Below are 23,113 nucleotides of genomic sequence, written 5' to 3'. Positions count from 1 at the left end.
AGGGAAACCAAAGAAAACATTTAACTCAGGACCTTTGCTTCTGCCTTGTATATCAAAATTAACCTATCTGCCTGAGATTCAGAATTGTGAGTGGTGCTGCGGTTAGGGTAAGGCTGCAACCACCATGCCTGGGCAACAATGGCAGGTGAGCCTCACCTTCTGTCAGAGCTATTGTCCTGGGTTCCTTGACACTGCATGTTGGTGAGACTGCGAGCTCCATGCTGAGAATCCAGTCAGAAGACCATTCTGACATGGCTGACTTAGTAAGTGCTGCCAGCTGCACATCAGCCTGACCTGGTGCTAATGGTGTGCTCTCTCACTGCTCACTCCAGGAGGCAGATGTCATGGAGGAAGTAGAGATGATGGTGGAGAGCCTCCTAGATGTGCTCTTGCAGACTTTGCTCACCATCATGAGCAAATCACACGCTCAGGAGGCGGTAAGAGGGCAGCGGTGCCCGCAGTGCACAGCCGAGATCACTGTTAGTAACTAACATCCAGGTTTTCTTGCCTTCTTTTCTAACCTGGGGCTCCTCCACACCACCCCCCCATCTCACCATCCCACCACCTTCATCTCAACCTCCCCTCCTGCATGGTTGTCAGCATGTTTCCCTCTTTCCTTCTCAAATCTGGCTCCCCTTTCCACTCTGAAAGCTCTAGGTTCATATTCCTAGTTTTCTTTAGGGCAGATTCAGGGAATGCTTCTTGTCCTTAAATTTTCCGGCACACTGTTTCAGTTGGCCTTTGCCTTTGAGCCAAGTCATTTTCTATATTGTATGATGAAACAGGGATGTAGTAAGATGTACTAAGAGGTTGTAGGTGAAAATAGACTTATTTCTTCTAGGAACCTTCTCATACAGACTCTCCTAAGTGATATGCAAGACAGAATAATTTTCTCAGAATTGGCTTGTATCTACAAATTAGTTGCTTTTGGCCATAGTGTTCGTATCTAAATTTCTAGCCTCAGGAAAAATGTGATGCAGTAGAACTGCACTGGCATTACTGAATAGTTATTTCCTATGATCAAATTAGAAGAGAAACAAACCTGGAAATCCTCTCAGGAGGGACAGAGAGATGGCGCCTTGTGCCCCCTGTGCCCCTGCTCCCATATCCAGAGTAGACTTCTCATCCCTAATGTGAGAATATGATAAACAGTTCTTGTGGAATATCTCAGTTGGCAGATGAGAGAGTACAGTGATCTCTGAAGAAAACCCTCTGTGGGAACAAGCCAAGCTATAGCATGGGAGGGAGAGCAGGGAACACACAGGAGCAGGCATGTGTCCTGGAGCATTGGACTTGGAAAGAGTGTCTGCTCCCTTAGGAGCCCCTGTCGAGGGCACTCTGTAAATAAAAAACATACATTCCCTGGCATGTCCTGGTAACCCAGCCTTCTACGAACACTTATATAGTACTTGCTTTGGGCCAGATCCTGCTTAAAGCACTTGACCAGTGTTAACTCATTTAGGAGTACCAATGAAGTGATTCATTTGATATAGATGACAATGAAGATAATAATAACTATAATTTATTGAGCACCTTTATATGTAATGGATTTTGTACATAAATTCTTTATTTATATTAACTCATCTGACCCTCACAACAAATGAATTATGGTTTATTCCCATTTTTTCAGATAAAACTGAGGTTCATGTTGTATTTATATTTTTCATACACATATGTGTAATAGTTTCAAGGATCTATAAAGGATTTGAGAGACTAAAACACTATTGCCAAATTCTCATGAATTTATAAACATTTGAAAATTGTCCAGTGAAATAATTTTTCTCCCTCCTTTCCGAGGAGGCAACCTTCTAAGAAGATTACATGCTTGGCTGTCCCATGCCAAAAATTGCTATAAGATGGTCTTTGGAGTTCTTAAAGCAAGATTTTCTTCCATGTATCCCAGTTGGAACTTGAGGAAATTTTGAAGATTCATATCTGTCCTTAAATTTTTACTTGTCCTAAAGCCCATACCTTGTCCCCTCAGAAAGGTCAGTTTGGCTTTTCTGCCTTTTAGACAGTCATGTTTATCTGCTGTATTCCATTTGCCCAGTTCAGTAACCCCGTGCAAACTCTGAGAGGTCCCCAAGGAGGTCCCTGTAGAAGAGTTGTTCTAGCCCATAAGGATGGGCAGGGTCCAAATTCTGTCCAGAGAAGGTCAGGCTCCCTCCTGTATCCCCTATAGCATGGTACCCTGGTGGCAAAGAACTATTTAACCAAAACTTCCCTAAGAAAAAAAGGAGAATATGTGTCTTACTTTGAAGTACTACTTTATCACAGGTTAAGGTTTTTCAATAGCCCCAGACTACAGAGGCCCTATTAAAACTCCCAAGCCCCTCAGGCCTCCTTTAGCAGAAAAGAAAGCTCATTTTAAGGGCCAGAATTATCACCTTTCTTCCATAATAATCATTGGGGCCATCTCAGACCCTCCCTTCTCTCCTTGCCCTCTGTGGATTGGGGGAACACAGCCCTTGTGATTGGCTGTGCTAAGTGTATTTTGGATTGATCCCCAGGGCGAGTATGTATCCTGCCTTCTCTCACTGCTCCGCCAGATGTGTGACACCCATTTCCAGCACCTCTTGGACAACTTCCAGAGCAAAGATGAACTCAAGGTAGGCAGCAGAGCACTGGCCTTTCATCCAGGAAAGGAAGTGTGCAGCTAAAACTGCCCAGGGCCTTTTTCCTTCTGAGGGGGATGACTGTAAGTGGCCAGCACTGCCAAGGATGTCAGATTCACCAGCCCTACTTTATGGCTGAGTGTACAGCCTCCAGAAGCTGAAAGCCAGCAGTGTCTCCACACAAGCAGACCCCAGTAACACTGATTTTCCCTGATTGATAGCAGCCCTGTGACCATGTGTCCCTATTTAGACCACACTGGTTGTCAGCAAACCATGACTCTTAGAAACTTGGTAATTCCCCTCATATTTTTCTCCTGCAAACCAGGCCTTCACTGTTTTGGTAACTGTAGTAATGATGATGATGACAGTTTTTGTTCATTTAAATGTGTTTCTAGAAGATATCTGTAGAGAGGAAAGGTATGCACCGCCTACTGGCTGCCAGACTCTGGATCTGAAGTACTGAGGGGCAGAGAACTAAGACTGGGATCCAGACAGGAGAGCATTGCCCAAGCTGAGCATGGCATCAGCTGCTGTCAGACTCCTAGGGTTTGCGTCTTTGCATTAGAACATGCTACAAGTTCTTCCCTGGATAAAGGGGCTATTGCAAACTGTAGGTCTGTGCTCTGCCTTTATTTAGAGCCACATCACTTGCATTTCGTAGTAATACTGTGTTAGTCTGTTTGTGCTGCTATAAAGGGATGTGTGAGTCTGGGTAATTTATAAAGAAAGGAGGTTTATTTACCTCATAGTTCTGCAGATTGTACAGGAAGCATCGCACCAGCATCTGCTTGAGGTGAGGGCTTCTGGGAACTTCCAATCAAGATGGAAGGTGAAGGGAGAGCAGGCGTGTCACAAGGAGCAGAGAGAGAGAGGAGGAGATGCCAGGCTCTTTAAAAACAACCAGCTCTAGCGTGAATTAATACAGCAAGAAGTCATTCATTATCGTGGGAGGGCACCAAACCATTTATGAGAGATCTGCCCCCATGAACCAAACACCTCTCACCAGGCCCCACCTTCAACACTGGGGATCAAATTTCAACATGAGATTTGGAGGGGCCGAACATCCAAACCATATCATGTACATCCCACTGTTTTTCATTTGTGTGATCTTTATTAACCATATCATGTCAATTAATAGATAATCAACTGTCATTTTCCACTATCTGATCCTGTCTCCCTTTCCATAGACATGGGTCTCTGTAGGTCAGTATTAGTAACTCATTATAGTGTGGCCAGTCTGTCATTTCAGAGGGAGGAATCTCGACAGCCCTTGAAGTAAGACAGAAGTCATCCATGGCCCAGAGCACGTATCCAGGTCAAGCAACGCTTGAAATGAAGCCTGAAAGTCCAGACTTGGCTGTTCTAGATAATTTTCATCCTCTCTGTGTGTTTGATACTAACTGATTCTCAGTCAGGCTGGCATCATTCTCTTACTTTTTAATTTAAAGTTTATTTTTTATCACAGCAATATGTGTACATAATTTTAAAAGCCAAAATTCATGCTACAAAGCTTGTAAGTGTTAAAACACCTATAGTCTCGGCTACTGGGAAAGCTGAGACAGGAAGATCTCTTGAGCCCAGGAGTTTAAGTCTGGCCTGGATAAACATAGACCCCATCTCTAAAAGAAATTTTTTAATTTAAAAATAAAAATAAAACATTAGTTTCCTGGCTCGGCCTGACTCATATCCAATCTCTACTTTCCAAATCTCTTGCTGTTTTTCAGAAAGCTTCTAAAGCTATTTTTTAGCTATGAATTGTTATTCTTTATTTTCATCTTTCTAAGGAAAATGAAGATGATTCTCCTGAATCATTCCTCTCTTACATAGTGTCCTTCCTCCCATTCTTCCAATGTAATTTTGATGCATTTTTCTTTAAATTGGTAATCAGCTTTTCTTTATTACAGCTATGTAAATACTATGGTAAGCCAAGAGGTATACTACAATTATATTTCCTTTCTTGTAGAACTTTTTGTTTTTCTAGAAATTAATTGCCTCTTTTCTTACTTGCTTGTTCTTTGTTTTGGCTTTCAAATCTGGCTAAGCTAAGATTTCCTGCTCTTGCCATCATCTTTTTAATAAACCTCTTCTTGCAACTTTCCTCATGGTCAAATCTGTCAGATTTCAGGTCACCATTTTTTGAGACTTGCCCTACTGCTTTTATTTGTTTCAGTCTCTGTCTTTTGTGTTGGAGACTTTTTTCCTATATGTAGAGGTTCCTGGATGTTAGTCTGTATCTAAAAGTGAAGTCCTTTGGTGCTGATTAGAAACTCTGTATATGGGTATGGCTTGTCTCTGGAAGGCTCCCCTATAAATGACCAAAGAGGGCCTGACCTTTTGGTCAGAGCATCTCCTTCTTAATTCCTGTATCTGTGGGCCCGTTCTCTTAGACTTTTTCATTTTGCCAGAGAGGAATCCTCTACATTTCCTGGAGATGGAGTAGCCTACCAATATTTTTGAAACCAAAGAGCAAAAGGAGTCTGTGAGTCTTCCAGTTCAGTAGGTAGACTTTCTCTCGATGCCTGTTTTCATTTTGGCACCTCAGCCCTTAGCCATTAATGTATCCTTGAGGACACATCCTCAGTGATCAACTAGTCCAGAGAACAGCCCTCAGTCTTCTGACAGGGCATAAAAAGCCTGGTTAACTAGTGACATGAGATAGCAGAAGGGATGTTGGGAGACTTTAAACTAATCTTGTTTTTAGCCCTCATACCTCAGTCCCACAGAGGTGCCTGGTAGTACCTCCAATTTGTGTGCTTTTCTCAGATTTTTGCTTCCTGTTGTTCTCACCACCAAAGGCTCTTGGCTATTGTTGTTTCCAAGTTTATTAAATCATTTTCCACAATTTCTTCTTTTTTAAATTTTCAATGTTTGTTGACTTCATTTGATTACTGTCTTCTCCTCTCCTGTTCTTGTTGTCTCTGTGATCTGTGCATTTCTCTTTCTTAACTGTTGTTTTAGAGGATTTGAGGGGAAGCAGAGATGAGGAAACACGTTCAGTCCACCACACTGAATATGGATATTTGTTCCTGTGTTCTTTTTTATGACATCATTATTAAGATATAATTTGCATACCATAAAATTTATACTTTGAAAGTGTACAATTTAGTGTCTCGGATTATATCCATCTTAAAAAGATTTGTCACAAGTAATAAGATCAAGTTAAATAATTTAAAATTTCCCACAAAGCCCAGAACCAGATGCCTTAATTAGTGAATTTGCCAAATTTTCAAAGAAGAATTAATACCAGTCCTTCACAGATTCTTCCAAAAAATAGAAGAGGAGAGAACACTTTGCAACTCATTTTATGAAGTCACTATCACCCTGGTACAAAAACCAAAGGCATCACATGAAAAGCAAACTATAGACCAATAACCCTTATGAATGTAAACACCAAAACCTTCAACAAAATACTAGCAAACTGAATCTAGCAACACAGTAAAAGGATTATAATATACCATAATAATGTGGGATGTATCCTAGAAATCCAAGGCTGGCTTAACATATAAAAATCAGTCAAGGAGTCATATCAGGAACATGGCAGACACAGGGTGCTCTTCACTCTCCCTCCACCCATGGACACACGAAATAAACATCTGTTCATGGGTCACTTCTCTCTGGGAGAAAGTCAGAGATAAATTGAGAAACTCCTATCCACCAGGCAACTGAGAAAACATCCACATTGGATGGGCAGGAAAAGCTGAGGCACACTCAGGGACAGACTCCACCCCAAGCACTGCACCATAAAATCTGGAAAGGAATCCCCAATGCCCAGCTCCTCCTTGTGGAGAGAAGGGTTTGGACTTTACATGTACTACCCTCATTCTAAGTTTCCTCATGATTTGGCTCCTAATTCATCAGCTCTAGGAGTGGAGAAGATTAAGCCACAGGAAAAAAGTGGCAGTTTTATATAGGCACACAGGCACTTCTGGGCCCTCACCCCCTAGAAGCAGTATGGAGAAGGAACTTAAAAACACAGTTCCCTGCCTCTCTCAGGAAGGGCCAGACTCTTCCAGTGGACACTTGGCAGCCTGGCTTCTAACTGACTTGCACTGGGGAGTTAAGGGGCCAGACAAGCATTAGTTCAAAACTAGACCAGGAAGCACATCAGCATTTCCTTATCCTTGTCCTCCAGGCAGCCTGGCTTCTAACTGACTTGCATTGGGGAGTTAAGGAGGCAAACAAGTATTAGTCAGAAGCCACACCAAGAAGCACATCAGCATTTCCTGATCCTTCTCCTCTGGCTTGCCCTAGGGGAATGTCTATTGATTCCTCCTGGAAGAAGTTTTTCCACACATAGAGTGCCCTAACTTTTAAAGCTTCCACTCAAGGGATAGCATCCTAAACTTCCTAGCTCTGGGAGCAGAGGGGACGGGCATACACATGTCTCTGTAGACCATAGGAAAAAAATCAGTGGTTTTATATAGGCATGTAAGCACTTCTGGGATTTTATCTCCTGGAAACATTGCAGAGAAGGGGCTTAAAAATGCAGTCCCCCTGTTCCTCCCTGAAGGGGTGTATGACACAGTCTTCTAGTAGTTACTTGGTGGACTGGCTTCTAACTAATTTGCATCAAGGAGTTAAGGGGGCAGACAAGTGTTAGCCCGTCAGCAGACTGAGAAGCAGATTGGTACTTACCAAGCTTTTTCCCTGACCTCACCCCAGTTAAAACTCCAAGCCTATGAATCCCCTCTGGAATGAGTTTGTCCACACATTGAGGTCCCCAGCTTTTGCAGCTTGTACCCAAGGGACTGTATCCTAAACCTCTTAGCTCTGGGAGCAGAGGGGACTAAGTATATGCAAGTCTGTCTAGACCACAGGAACAAATGGCTGTTTCATATAGGCACTTAAGCACTTCCAGGGGCTTCATCTCCCAGGAACAGTACAGAGAAGCAGCTTTAAAAAAAACAGCTCCCTGGAAGGAATGAGGGTACCTTAAAAAAATGCACACACATACAAACACAACTCCCTCTTCCTCCGTGGAAGGGGTTTATGTCACACATTGATTGCCCCAGCTTTTACAGCTACCTCTCAAAGGATTCCTTGCTAAACCTCATAACTCTGGAACAGAAGGAAGTAGGCATATGTGAGTCTCCTTAGATCATGAACAAAGAGGTAGTTTTAAACAGGTGTACAAACACTTCCAAGGACTACCCACCTTTGGAGCAGTGCAGAAAAGGGGCAGGAACATGTAGCTCCCATTTTCTCTCCAGAAGGAGCTTACAGCACACAATTCCAGTGGCTGCTTGATGGTCTAGCTTCTAATGAACATGTATCAGGAAGTTCATGGAGCAAACAGAAAATAGCTGTTCAGCAACCTAAGACAGAGCTCAGCACTTCACAAGCCTTGCCTTTGGCTTACCACAGTGATAAATCCAGATGTACCCATTCTTCCTGGAAGGAGTTTAGCCAAGCATCAAGTGCCACAACTTCTGTAGCTCCCACCAAGGGACTGTCTCCTTAACAAACTAGCTGTTGGGGGATAGGGCTTTGTATTCCTGAGTGGCCCCAGACCACAGAAAAAAAGAGCTGGACATACATAATACCCACTGTCAGCAGCTATCTCCCCAGGATCAGAGAGTGAATACAGGCATTTGCCACAGATCCCTTATCAGCTTAGTGCAGAAAGTGTGAAATAAATGCCCATGCTCAGCTTCACCATGAAGATAGAAGGAATTGAAACACAAATCTAACACCTTAACCTTTTCAGCTATATCTGGAGAGTCTGGTTCCTACCTTATCAGTTTCAGGGCACTGACAGGATGTGACCTATGCTCCAGGGGCCACCAAAAACAGAGATAGCAGTCTGGACAAACACAAAGATTTGAGAGGCACCTAAAATCTCTGGCCAGATGTATTGTTGAGATCCTTCTATACAAAGCCAGTCTGACAAAAGAGGAAGAGGTAATTGTCTTATATAATGAGCAGAAACCAACGTAGAAATAGGAAAATAAAGAAATAGGGGAGTATATTCTACATAAAAGAACAAGATAAATCTCCAGAAACCAGCCCAAGTGAAGTGGAGATATGTAATATACCCAACAGGCACCACTGCACTCTAGCCTGGGTGACAGATCAAGACCTTATCTCTAAAAAAGATAAATAAACAACCTAATGTCACTCCTCAAGGAACTAGTAAAATAAGAACAAACTAAGCCCAAAATTAGCAGAAGGAAGAAAATAACAAAGATCATAGCAGAAATAAATGAAATAGAGACTATAAAAACAATAGAAAGGATCAACAAAATTAAAAGTTCATTTTTTGAAAACTAAGCAAAGTTGACAAACCCATAGCTAGACTAAGAGAAAAGGAGAAAAGACTCAAAATCAAATATGAAAGAGTGGAGACATTACAAGTGATAACACAGAAATACAAAAGATCATAAGAGACTACTGTGAACAATTATATGCCAACAAATTGGGCAGCCTAGAAGAAATGGATAAATTCCTAGAAACATACAACCTACAACCTACTAAGACTGAATTATGAATAAATAGGAAATCTGAGCAGACAAATAACCAGTAAGGAACTTGAGTTAGTAATTAAGAGTCTCTCATCAAAGAAAAGCATAGGACCAGATGGCTTCATTGCTTAATTCTACCAAACGTTTAAAGAAGAACTAATGCCAATTCTTCTCAAATTCTTCCAAAAATTAAAGAGGAGAGAATAATTAAAAACATTTTATGAGGCTAGCATTATTCTGATACCAAATCAGGCAAAGACACTACCAAAAAAGAAAGCTATAGGACAGAATTACTGATGAACTTAGATTCAAAAATCCTCAACAAAATATTAGCAGACTTTATTTGACAATACATTAAAAAGATCATGCACCAGGATCAAGTGGGATTTATCCCTGGGATACAAGGTTGGTTCAACATATGCAAATTAATCAATGTGATTCTCTATACAGAATGAAGGACAAAAACCACATGGTCATCTTAATAGATGCAGAAAAAGCATGTGAAAAATTCATCCTTTCATGATAAACATTCTCAGCAAATTAGGCATAGAAGGAATTTTGCTCAATCCAGTAAAGGCTATATATGGTAAGTATGACAAGCCCATAGTTAACTTCTTACTCAACAGTGAAGTTACAGGCTTATTTTTTAAGATTGGGAACAAGACAAGAATGCCCATTCTCACCACTTCTGTTCAGTGTAGTACTAGAAGTCCTAACCAGAGCAATTATGCAAGAGAAATAAATAAAAGGTATCCAAATAAGAAAGGACAGAGTAAAATTGTTTGCTGATGATATGATCTTACATATAAAAAATCCTAAAGACTCCACAAAACTATGAGAACTAATAAGCAGTTCCAGTAAAGTTGTAGGAGACAAAATCAACTTATAAAAAATCAGTTGTGTTTCTATACACTAAAAGCAAATTATCTGAAAAAGAAACTAAGAAAACAATCCCATGTACAGTAGCACCAAAAGAGTACTTAGGAGTAAATCTAACCAAGGTAGTTAAAGATCTGTATACTGAAAACTACAAAACATTGATGGAAAAAATATCTCATGTTCATGGATTAGAAGAATTAATATTGTTAAAATGTTCACATTACCCAAAGAGATCTACAGATTCAATCCAATCTCTATAAAAGTCCAATGTCATTCCTCACAGAAATAGAAAAATAATGCGAAAATTTGTATGGAACACAAAAGACTCCCAAATAACCAGGGCAATTTTGACTAAAAAGAACAAAGCTGGAGGCATCACACTAGTGGATTTCAAAATATAAAGCTATAGTAATTAAAACATCATGGTACTGGCATAGCAACAGACATATTGACCAATGTAATAAGATAGCCCAGAAACAAAGCCATACATCTACCATCAATTTATTTTCCACAAAACTGCCAAGGACACACAATGAGGAAAGGACAGTCTCTCCAATAAATGGTGTTGGGAAAACTGGATGTCCACATATAGAAGAATAAAAATGGATCCTCATCCCTCACACAAGAATCAACTCAAAATGGATTACAAAGATTTAAATGTAAGATCTGAAACTTCAAAGCTACTAGAAGAAAATATAGGGGAAAAAACTCCGTTACATTCATCTGGGCAGTGATTTATTGAATATGATCCCAAAAGTACAGGCAGTGAAAACAAAAATAGACAAATGAAATTGCATCAAACTAAAAAGGTTCTGCACAGCAAGAAAATTATAGAGTAAGGAGACAACCCACAGATTGGGAGAAAATATTTGCAAATCATTCATCATATAAAATGCATCTCTGAAATATACAGGGAACACAAACTACCCAATAGCAAGAATACAAATAACCATATTAAAAAATGTGGAAATGGCTGGGTACAGTGGCTCATGCCTGTAATCGTAGCACTCTGGGAGGCCAAGGCAGGAGGATCACTTGAGGTCAGGAGTTCAAGACCAATCTGAGCCAAGAGCAAGACCCCATCTCTACCAAAAATAGAAAATATTGGCCAGGCCTGATGGTGCATGCTTGTAGTCCCAGCTACTTGGGAGGCTGAGGCAGGAGGATCACTTGAGCCTAGGAGTTTGAGGTTGCAATGAGCTATGATGATGCCACTGCACCGTAGCTGGGGTGACAGAGTGAGATTCTATGCCCAAAAAAAGGGGGAGGAGAGAAATAGATATTTCTTAAAAGAAGACTCCAATGGCCAATAGATATGCAAAAAAAATGCCCAACATTTGTAACCATGAGAGAAATGCAAAGTAAAACCACAGTGAGATATCACCTCACACTTGTTAACTCAGCTATTATGGAAAAGATAAAAGATAGCATGTTGGCAAGGATATGGAGAAAAAGGAACCCTTGTACTATACACTGTTGGTGGTATTGTAAATTAATACAGCCATTTTGGAAAACAATGTGAATGTTCCTCAAAAAACTAAAAATAGAACTACCATATCATCCATCAATCCCACTTTGGGTATATACCACTTCTGGGTATATACCCAAAGAAATTTAAATCATATGTCAGAGAGATGTGTACACACCCATGTTCATGGCAGCATTATTCAAAATAGCCAAGATATGGAAACAACCTAAGTGTCTATAAGTGGATGATTGGATTTTCAAAGTGTGGTCTATGCACAATGGAATACGATTCAGCCTTAAAAGAAACAGGAAATTCTGTAATTTGCAACAACATAGGTGAACCTACAGAACATTCAGTTAAGCGAAATAAGCCAGGCAAAAATAGACAAATATCATATGATCTCACTATATGTGGAATGTAAAAATGTTGAACTCATAGCAGTAGTGAGTAGAATTGTGGTTACCAGAGGCTGGGAGTTGAGGGGTGGAGAGAGGAGCTGGATGGGGAAAGAGAAGACATTAGTCAATGGGTACAAAATGTCAGTTAGATAGGAAGAATAATTTCTCGTGTTCTATTATACATCACAGTGGCTATAGTTAATAATGATTTACTGGATATTTCAAAATATCTAAGAGGATTTTAATTGTTCTCACTACAAAGAAATGATAAATATTTGAGGTGATACATATGCTAATTAACCTGATTTGCTGATTCCACAGTATATACATGTATCACATTGTGCCCCATAAATATATACAGTTATTGTCAATTAAAAATAAAACTTAAAGAAAATCAGTCAATGCAATACACCTTTAAATAATATAAAAGACAAAACTACATGACCATCCCAGTGAATGTTGTCTTAATCCATTTTGTATTACTCTAAAGGAATACTTGAGTTTGGGTAATTTATAAAGAAAAAGGGTATATTTGCCTCATAATTCTGGTATCTGGGAAAGTTCAAGATTGGACATCTGGTAAGGGCCTCAGACTGCTTCCACTCATGGTGGAAGGTGAAGGGGAGATGGCATGTGCAGAGATTACATGGCAAGAGAGGAAGCAAGAGAGAAGGGGGAAGGTGCCAGGCTCTCTTTAACAACCAGCTCTCATGGGAACTAATAGAATGAGAACTCACCCCCAAGGGAGGGGATTAATCTATTCATGAAGGATTTACCCGCATTACCCAAACAACTCCCATTAGGTTCCACCTCCAACATTGGAGGTCATATTTCAACATGAGATCTCCAGAAGCAGACTCTAAATTTTTTTTTTTATTTCAACATGATATTTGGAGGGGACATATATCGAGACCATAACAAATGTAGAAAAGGAATTCTTTAAAATCCACCAAACTTTTGTAATAAAATCACTCAACAAACTAGGAATGGGAGGGAACTTCTTCAACCTGATAAAGAATGTCTATGGGCTGGGCACAGTGGCTCATGCCTGTAATCCTAGTACTCTGGGAGGCCTAGGCAGGCGGATCGTTTGAGCTTAGGAGTTCGAGAGCAGCTTGAGCAAGAGCAAGACCACGTCTCTACTAAAAAAAAATAGAAAGAAATTAGCTGGACAACTAAAATATATATATATAAAATTAGCTGGGCATGGTGGCACGTGCCTGTAGTCCCAGCCACTTGGGAGGCTGAGGCAGTAGGATTGCTTGAGCCCAGGAGTTTGAGGTTGCTGTGAGCTAGGCTGACACCACGGCACTCTAGCCCGGGCAACAGAGTGAGACTCTGTCTCCAAAAAAAAAAAAATAAATAATGAAATAAATAAATAAAGAATGTCTATGAAAAACCCACAGCTAACATCATACTTAATAACAAAAGACTTAATGCTTTCCCCTTAAGATCAGAAACAAGAGTAAGATGTTTGCTCTAGCCATTTCTGTTTATTATATTGGAAGATCCAGCTAGGGCAGTTCAAAATGAAAAAGAAAGAAAAAGCTTTCAGATTAGAAAGGAAGAAGTAAAACTATCTCTATTCACAGATGACCTGATTTTATATACAGAAAATTCTAAGGCATCCACAAGAAAAAAATATCAAAAGTAGTAAACAAGTTTAGCAAGGTTCCAGGATACAAAGTCAATATCCAAAACTCAATTATAGTTCTATACACTGTCAATGGATGGTCCAAAAAATGAAATTAGGAAAATAATTCCCTTCACAGTAGTACCAAAATGAATAAAATAATTAGGGAAAGAAGTTAAAGAAGACCTAAATAAAGAGAAAGATACCCATATTCATGGATTGGAAGATTTAGTATTGTTAAGATGGCAATACTTCTCAAATTAATCTACAGATTTGATGCAAGATCTATAAAAATTCCAGGTTTCTTTTTATAAATGTTGATAGTCTGATCCTTCAATTCATATTGAAATGTAAGAGTCTCAGAATAGCCAAAACAATCTTGAAAAGGAACAAAATTGAAGGAGTCACACTTCTCAGTTTCAAAAGTTACTACAAAGCAACAGTAATCAAGATTTCTACTGGCATAAAAGTAGACATATAGATTGATGAAACTGAATTGAGAGTCCAGAAATAAACCCTTGTGTTTATGGTAAGTTGATTTTTGACAGTGGTGCCAAGACAAGTAAGGAGAGAAGTGTCTTTTCAACAAATGATTGTGGGACTTGATATACACATGCAAAAGAATGAAATTACACCCTACCTCATATCATATACAAAATTAACTTGAAGTGGATCATAGACCTCAATAAAAGAGCTAAAACTATAAAACTCTTAGAAGAAAATACAGTAGTATATCTTGTTGGGTTAGATAGTGGTTTCTTAGATATGACACTAAAGCACAAACAAAAGAAAAAATAGGTAAGTTAGGCTTCATCAAAATTAGAAGTTTTTGTGCTTCAAAAGATGCCTTCAAGAAAGTGAAAGACTTAGTTCTTTGAGGAATCTCCATATTGCTTTTGATGGAGGTTGTGCTAGAAAGAAATGCGTATATACACATATACATACATACATACATACATACATACCACAGAGTACTACTCAGCCATAGAAAGAAATGAAATAATGTCTTTTGAAACAACTTGGATGGAAGTTGAGACCATTATCCTAAATGAAGTATCTCAAGAATGGAAAAACAAATACTGTATGTTCTAACTTATAAGTGGGAGCTAAATGAGGGGTATATATGGTCATAAATTGGTGTAATGAATATTAAAAACTAAGAGGGAAGGAGGAGAGGTAGGAGTGAGGGATAAAAATCTGCCTATCAGGTATAATATACACTATTCTGGTAACAGGTACACTAAAAGCCCTGACTTCAGCATTCAGTTCAAACATGTGACAAAAAACACTTCTCCCTAAATCTATTGAAATAAAAAAAAGGAAGAGACAACCCACAAAACAGGAGAAAATATTTGCAAATCATAGATCTAATAAAGTACTTATATCTAGAATGTATTAATTTATGACTCAACCATAGAAAGACAAACCAGTTTAAAAATGGGCAAAGGTAGACATTTCTCCCATAGGAGGTACACACATAGACAATAAGCACAAGAAAAAATACTCAACATGATTAGTTATTAGGGAAATATAAATCAAAACCACAATAAGATACCATTTCACACTGAAAATGGATGTAATAAAAAGACAAATATTGGCATCAATTCTTTAAACATTTAAAAGAATTCAGCAGTGAAGCCATCTGGTCTTGGATTTTTAATTGTGGGAAGCTTTTAATTATTAATTTGATCTCTTCACTTATTTATAAGAGGTCTATTAAGATTTTGTTTCTTCCTGAATGAATTTTGGTAGCTTGTAACTTCCTCAGAGTTTGTCCATTCCATCTAGGTTATCTAATTTGTTAGCATCATTTGTTCATAGTAGAACCTTATAATCCTTTCTAGTCTATAACATTGACAATGATGTCCCTTTTTGTCCCTAATTTTATTATTAATAATTTGAGTCTTCTCTCTTGTTTTCTTGATCAGTCTAACTAAAGGCTTGCCAGTTTTCTTGATCTTTTCAAAGAACCAATTTTTGCTTTAATTATTTTTCTATTTTTCTATTCTTTATGTCATTTGTTTCTGTTCTAATATTTATTATTTCCTTCCCTCTGTTTGCTTTAGGATTATTTTGCTCTTGTTTTTCTTGTTTCTTATGGTGGAAAGTAAGTTATTGATTTGAGATTTTTTTCATATAGGTACTTACAACTATAGATTTTCCTCATCCCGTAAGTTTTGATATGTGGTATTCTCACTTTTATTTATCTCAAAGTATTTTTCTAATTTCCCTTGTGATTTCTTCTTTGACCCATTGGTTATTTGGGAATTTGCTGTTTAATTCCATATAGTTTTTATTTTCCCAAATTTTCTTCTCTTATTGATTTCTAACTCCCTTATGTAGTAATTGGTGAACGTACTTCATGTGATTTTAATCTTTTTAAATTTATTAACATTTTTCTTTATAGCCTAACATATGATCTATCCTAGAGAAGAGAATGCAAATATCCTTCTTTGTGCATTTGAAAAGAATGGGTGTATTCTGCTATTATTAGATGGAGTGCTCTATAAATGTATTAGATCTAGATAGTTTATCATATTGTTCAAGTTTTCTATTTCCTTGTTGATCTTATGTCTAGTTGAAAGTGGTATTAATATATTGAAGTCACCAACTGTTGTTGAATTGTCTATTTTTACTTTCAGTTCTGTCAGTTATTTCTTATGTATTTTGAGGCCCTGTTTTTCAGTGCATATATGTTTATAATTATATCTTCTAGACAGATTGGCCCTTTTATCATTATAAAAATGTCCTTTGTATCTAGTAATTTTTTTTTCTTAAAGTCTGTATTGTCTGACATTAATAGAGCCATACCACTTCTCTTTTGGATACTAATTTTATGGTATATAATTTTCCATTCTTTTACTTTCAGTGTATTTGTGTCTTTGAATCTGAAGTGTGTATCTTGTGAACATAGTTGGATCATGGTTTTTTTTAATCCATTCTTCCCAGCTCTGCCTTTTTATTAGAGTGTTTAATTCATTTATGTTTACTGTAACTACCGGTAAGATAAGATTTACACCTACCATTTTGCTATTTGTTCTATATAGGTCTTTATAGGTCTTATGTCATCTTTGTTCCTTTGTTCCTCCATTATTGCCTTCTTTTATTTTAAATAAATATTTTTAGTATGCTTTTTTAATTCTCTCATTGTACACACACACTGTGTGTGTGTGTGTGTGTGTGTGTGTGTGTGTGTGTGTGTGTGTGTGTGTGTGTGTGTGGTTATTTGGGCCTGGAAATTACAATTAGCATCTTAACCTAAAATAATCTAATTGGAATTAATACTGGTTTAATCTGAATATTATACAGAAACTTTGCTCCAGTATACCCCTGTTCCTTTCCCGCTCTTTCTTGCTATTATTATCATATAAATTATATCTCCAAATGACTTTCCACAGAGGTTGTACTAATTTCCAGTCCCATCATCAGTGTAAGAGTGTTCCAATCTCTTCACATCCATGCCAGCATGTGTCGTTTTGGGACTTTTTGATAAAGGCCATTCTCACAGAGTTAGGTGATATCTCATTGCAGTTTTGATATACATTTCCCTAATGATTATAGATGTTGAGTGCTTTTTTATATGTTTGCTGGCTTCTTTTGAAAAGTTTCTGTTCATGTTCTTTGCCCATTTATTGATGGGGTTGTTTGATTTTTTTCTTGTGGATTTTCTTAAGTTGTATATAGATTCTTGTTATCAGCTCTTTATTGGTTGTGTAGAAAGCAAATATTTTCTCCCATTCTATAGGTTGTCTATTCACTCTGATGACAGTTTTCTTGGCTGTGCAGAAGATTTTTAATTTGATCCGGTCCCGTTTATTTATTTTTGTTGCTACTGAGATTGCTTTGGGGGTCTTCCTCATAAATTCTTTGCCTAGGCCAATGTCTATAAGAGTTTTCACAACATTTTCTTCTAGAATTCTTAAGGTTTCACACCTTAGTTTTAAGTCTGTTATCCATCGTGAGTTGATTTTGTGAGAGGTGGGGATCCAGTTTCAATCTTCTGCATGTGGTTATCCAGTTTTCCCAGCACCATTTATTGAATAGAGATTCTTTTCCCCAATGTATATTTTTGTCTGCTTTGTCAAAGATTAGATGGCTATATGAGGATGGTTTTATATCTGGGTTCTCAGTCCTATTCCAAAGGTCTATATCTCTTTTCTTGTGCCAGTACCATGCTGTTTGGTTCCTATAGCCTTGTTGTAAAGCTTAAAGCCTGGTAGACTGATGCCTCCCAATTTGTTCTTTTTGCTTAAGATTGCTTTGGCTATACAAGGTCTTCTCTGGTTCTTACAAAGCATAGAATTATTTTTTCTAGATCTGTAAAGAATGATGGTGGTATTTTGATAGGGATTGCATTAATTCTCTAGATCACTTTAGGTAGTATGGACATTTTAGCAATATTGATTCTTCCAATCCATGAGCATGGTAGGATTTTCCATCTATTTACATCTTCTACAATTTCTTTTCTCAGTGTTTCATAGTTCTCCCTATGTATGTCTCTCACTTCCTTTATTAAATATATTCCTACATATTTAATTTTCTTTGATGCTATTGTGAAATGTGTTGTGTCTTTGATTTAATTTTTGGCTTGACTGTTATTGGCATATATGAATGCCACTGATTTGTGCGCATTAATTTTGCATCCTAAGACTTTACTGAATTCATTTATCAGTTCCAGGAATCTCTTGGTTGAATCCTTGGGATTTTCTAGATATAATATTGTATCATCAGTAAAGAGTGAGAGTTTGATCTCTTCTGCCCCCATTCGGACACGCTTAGTTCCCGTCTCTTGTCTGATTGCTCTGGTAAGGACTTCCAGCACCATGTTGAATAGAAGTGGAGATAGTCGGCAATCTTGTCTGGTTCCAGTTCTAAGCAGGAATGCTTTTAATTTGTTCCCATTCAGTATGATATTGGCTGTGGGTTTATCATATATGGCCTTAATAATTTTAACGTATGTCCCAGGTATGCCTATTTCGTTAAGATTTTTAATCATAAAAGTGTGTTGGATTTTGTTGAATGCTTTTTCTACGTCTATTGAGAGAATTGTATGGTCTTTGTTCTTGCTTTTATTGATGTGGTGAATTGTATTTATAGATTTACATATGTTGAACCAACTTTGCATCTCTGGGATAAAGGTCACCTGGTCATGATGAACTATTTTTTTTGATGTGCTGGTGGATTCAGTTTGCTAAGATTTTTTTGAGGATTTTTACATCTATATTTATGAGGGATATTGGTCTATAGTTTTCTGGTTTTTGTTCTGTCCTTTCCTGGCTTTGGTATCAAGGTGATACTGGCTTCATAGAATGAGTTGGGGAGGATACTATCCTTTTCAATGTTGTGGAATAATTTATGCAGTGTAAATATGAATTCTTCTTTGTAGGTTTGGTAAAATTCATGCGTGAACCCATCTGGTCTGGGACTTTTTTCTGTTGGAAGATTTTTAATTACTGCTCCAATTTCTGTGCTTAATATTGGTCTGCTCAGGAATTCTGTTTCCTCCTGATTGAGCTTAAGGAGCTTGTGTGTTTCCAAGAATTTGTCCATTTCATCCACATTTTCTCGTTTTGGGGCATATAGATTTTTATAGTATTCAAAGACATTGTTTTGTATTTCCATGATGTCTATAGTGACCACTCCTTTTTCATTTCTAATTGAGTTTATTACAGTCCTTTCCTTTCCAGTTCTTGTCAGTCTAGCAAGAGGGCTATCAATTTTGTTTATCCTTTCAAAAAAAATAAATTTTGATTTTATTGATCTTCTGTATAGTTCTTTTTTTCTCAATTTTATTTATTTCTGTTCTGACCTTAGTTATTTCTTTTCTTCTGCTAGGTTTAGAATTAATTTGCCCTTCCTTTTCTAGTTCCTTGAGATGGTTCATTAGTTTGTTGATTTGTGAGCTTTCTATCTTTTGGATGTGAGCGTTTAATGCTATTAGTTTTCCTCTCAGGAATGCTTTTGCTGTATCCCACAGATTTTGATAACTTGTGTCCCCATTATCATTTAGTTCAAAGAATCTTTTGATTTCTGTTTGGGTCTCCTCCTTGACCCAATAGTCGTTCAGCAATAGATTGTTTAATTTCCATGACTTTGTGAAGTGGTCAGTGTTTCTGTTGGAACTGATCTCTAATTTTATACCACTGTGGTCTGAGAAGATACATAATATAATTTCTATTTTTTTTTTAATTTGTTGAGGTCTGATTTGTGGTCTAGGATGTGATCAATTTTGGAGAAAGTTCCATGAGCTGATAAGAAGAGGGTATATTCAGCTTTATTTGGGTGGAATGTTCTGTAGATGTCTGTTAGACTCATTTGTTCTAGAGCTCATTTAATTCCATTATTTCTTTGCTTATTTTCTGGTTGGAGAATCTGTCCAGTTAAGTCAGTGGGGTGTTAAAATCCACAGCTACTATGACATTACTGTTTATTATGCTATTTAGACCAAACAGGGATTGCTTTATGTATCTGGGCTCTCCTATATTGGGTGTATAAATATTTAGAGTTGTTAAGTCTTCTTGTTGGATTTTTCCTTTCAGCAGTATATGGTGACCATCTTTGTCTTTATTTACTTCTGCCATTTTAAAGTTTATGTTATCTGAAATAAGAATACCTATCCCCACTTTCTTTTGGCTTCCATTTGCCTGAAAGTTTGTCTTCCTACTCCTGACCTTGAGTCTGAAAGCATCTTTGTGGGTTAGATGCATTTCCTGGTGACAGCAGATACTTGGCTTATGACTTTTTATCTACTCAGCCAGTCTGTGTCTCTTCAGAGGACAATTCAAGCCATTCACATTTATTGAGAGAATTGATATTTGGGGTAGATTTCTGTTCATATTGTTAAATAAATTCTTATTGTTTTGTTTTACCTCTCAAGCCATTGTGGAATCTAGGTTTTGGACTTTAACTCTTGAGTGATTTTACTTTAGTGGGTGTCTTGCATTGTTCAGTATATAATGCAGGTCTGAGTACTTCCTGCAGGACAGGTCTGGTCTTCGCAAATTCCATCAGTGACTGCTTGTCTGGGAAAGTCTTTATTTCTCCCTCATAGATGAAGCTTAGTTTTGCCGGGTAAAGAATTATAGGTTGGCCATTACTCTGTTTTAGAAAACTTGAGAATGGGTCCCCAGTTCCTTCTGGCTTGTAAGGTTTCAGTTGAGACATGTGCATTTAGCCTGATAGGTTTTCCTTTGTAGGTTATCTGCTGTTTTCATCTTACTGCTTGAAGGATTGCCTTTTTCATGTTTACTTTAGCCAGCCTAATAACTATGTGACATAGTGATTGCCTTTTCACATTGAGTCTCCTAGGAGTTCTGTGTGCTTCTTGTGTCTGGATATCTAGATTTCTGGCTAGGGCAGGCATATTTTCCTCCAGTATTCCAAGAAATAGATTTCCCAGCCCTTTTTTATTTTCTTCTTTTCTCTCTGGAATGCCTGTAATTCTTATATTTGGTTTGTTTATATAATCCCACATTCCTTGTATGTTTTGTTCTTATCTCTTGCTTCTGTGTTCTTTTTCTTCATCTGATTTGTTTAGCACATCGGCATTATCTTCAAGCTCTGAGATTCTTTCCTCTGCATGATCTGTATTCTTAAGGCTTTCTACTGCATTTTGTAGTTCCTTAAATGCCTCTTTCATTTCCAATATTTCTGTTTGGTTCTTTTGTAATATTTCAATTTCTTTAGAGAATTTTTTATTCATTTCCTGCATTGTTCTTGTGGCTTCTTTGTGTTGGGTTTCTATTTTCTCTTCAGTTCCATTGAGTTTTCTTACAATCCGTATTTGGAATTCTTCCTCCATAATTTTAATCATTTCGTTTAAATTGGTATCAGTTGTTGAGGGTCTAATGATTTCTTTTGGGGGTGATTTTTCTCTCTGATCTTTCATGTTTCCTGTGTTCTTTCTCTGATTCTTTCTCATGAGGCTACTTGGTTGAGAACTGGGGTGCTAGGACTGGTCTATGGCCCTATCTCCAAGTCCCCAAGGGATGTTCCTTGACAATGCTGGGAAGAGATATGCTGGTCCTGTATTGCCTTAGAGGTATTTTAGCAAGTTGGGTTACCTCTGACCTGTTGTCTTCACCTCTTGCCAATGGAGACTAGTGAGTTTGATCCCCTAGTTTAAGCTCCCAGGTGGTGGATCCCACTTGTGTGTATGACTCCAGTGCCCTCTAATAGCTTGAGATGGAAGGCACTGTGTTAAGCTATGAGTTAGCCTCTCTATCATTGATTGTAGTTTGTGTGGAGGAGCCAGTTATCAAGGTAATCTGATGCCTCTGTGTTAGGCTTTGGTCCCCCGGATGGGATATACGAATGCCCTAATCTTTGGGAAGGGTCTTGGCACTCCCAAGGGTTACTTGGACCCTGTTCCCCCTTAAGGTGGGGGTAAGGGCAGGATAGATCGCAGCTGGTGCCTGCAAGCCTTGGTGTGTGTGCTTGTATGGTTGCTTCATCTGCTGCTGGGAGAGTCGCTAATATGTTATTCGGGGCTCTCTCACCACACTTGGGAGGCTGCTCCTGATGGGAAGCTGGTGCAATTGATGAGGTCTTTGGCCAGGATTTTTCTTCCCTGTCCACAAACCCCAATGCTGGCAGCCACCCAGATGTGGAGACCAAGCCCTAGAATTGTGTTCTTATTAGATGACCTAAGCCGGTCCAGTGGGCCAAATCAACAGGCCGCCACCTGTTTGTTCAGCACCAAGGCCCTGCAGATTCATGCCAGTTACACAGACAAAACGGCTTTTCTAGCTTCTCCCCACCTCCAAGGACAGAGCCTGCTATGCCTAGCATGAAAGTCGCTGGGCTGGGGGAGGGGTGTTGCCCCAGACCGCCGTGTACCCCAGCATCTGGTGATCCCACAGATGGCATCCTCCCACCCCTAGAAAACTAGTGTTGGGGCAAAGCACTCAAGATTTGCCCACAGACACCAGCCTGGCTAGAGCTGAATCAATAGGTTGTGGACTATTCTTCAGCACTAAAGTCCTGTAAATTCTTGCCAGCCACATAGAGACAATGGTTTTTCTCACTTCTGCCCACCTCCAAGGACAGAGCCCACCACACCCAGTGTGAACGTCACTGGGCTGGGGGAAGGGTGCTGCCTGAAACTGCAGCATGATGCAATGTCTCCAGGCTGTGGACCCCCAGAATGGCAGCCGCCCCGGCCACCCCACAGAGAGTTAGTGCAGGGAACAACTGTTCAGGAGTTGGCAGGTGCTGGTTCGGCAGGCTGAATCAACAGGCCATCATCTGCCCCCTCTGCTTCACAGTCCAGCTGTCTCACATGTGCCTAGCAGCAGGTCCTGCTCTTTCTGTCCTGCCCTGAGCCAGCCAAATTGTCAGTGGTTTCCTGGGGCAGAGCCCCCTTTTCAGTGTTCACCTTTGTACTGGTCCCACTGACCACCAGAGGTGAGGTGACTGTCTCCAAACTCCCTCACTCGGTTGCGGGATGTGACCACTCAGACCAGTCCCTCCCCACCCAGTGCAGTCCTAGCACAGAGTACCAGGGAGTTCAAAATGTTTCCCATTATTGTATCCTGTCCACAAAGCCTGTCATCCTGTGCCACAACTTTGCACCGAATTCAGGCATGTCCCTGTCTAAGTGGGTGTGGAGGTCAGTAAAGGAGCTGGGTGTCCTCCTGTGGGTGAGATCACACTGCACT

General features: G+C 38.9%; 1 protein-coding gene across 1 annotated transcript in view; it reads left to right on the top strand.

Annotated features, from left to right (window-relative positions):
• The window catches only part of DOCK3 (dedicator of cytokinesis 3), a 351,565-nt gene that overhangs the window by 274,042 nt on the left and 54,410 nt on the right, over positions 1-23,113 (top strand). The window contains exons 25-26 of the mRNA XM_045530466.1: positions 333-479; positions 2,511-2,609. Coding sequence (XP_045386422.1) covers positions 333-479; positions 2,511-2,609 — 246 coding nt within the window. The remainder of the gene's footprint in view (positions 1-332; positions 480-2,510; positions 2,610-23,113) is intronic.

Source organism: Lemur catta, chromosome 18 (genome assembly GCF_020740605.2).
Source record: "Lemur catta isolate mLemCat1 chromosome 18, mLemCat1.pri, whole genome shotgun sequence".
NCBI classification, from domain to species: Eukaryota; Metazoa; Chordata; class Mammalia; order Primates; family Lemuridae; genus Lemur; species Lemur catta.
The sequence above is the reverse complement of the archived record's forward strand: the minus strand, read 5'-3'. Positions and strand labels throughout refer to the sequence as shown.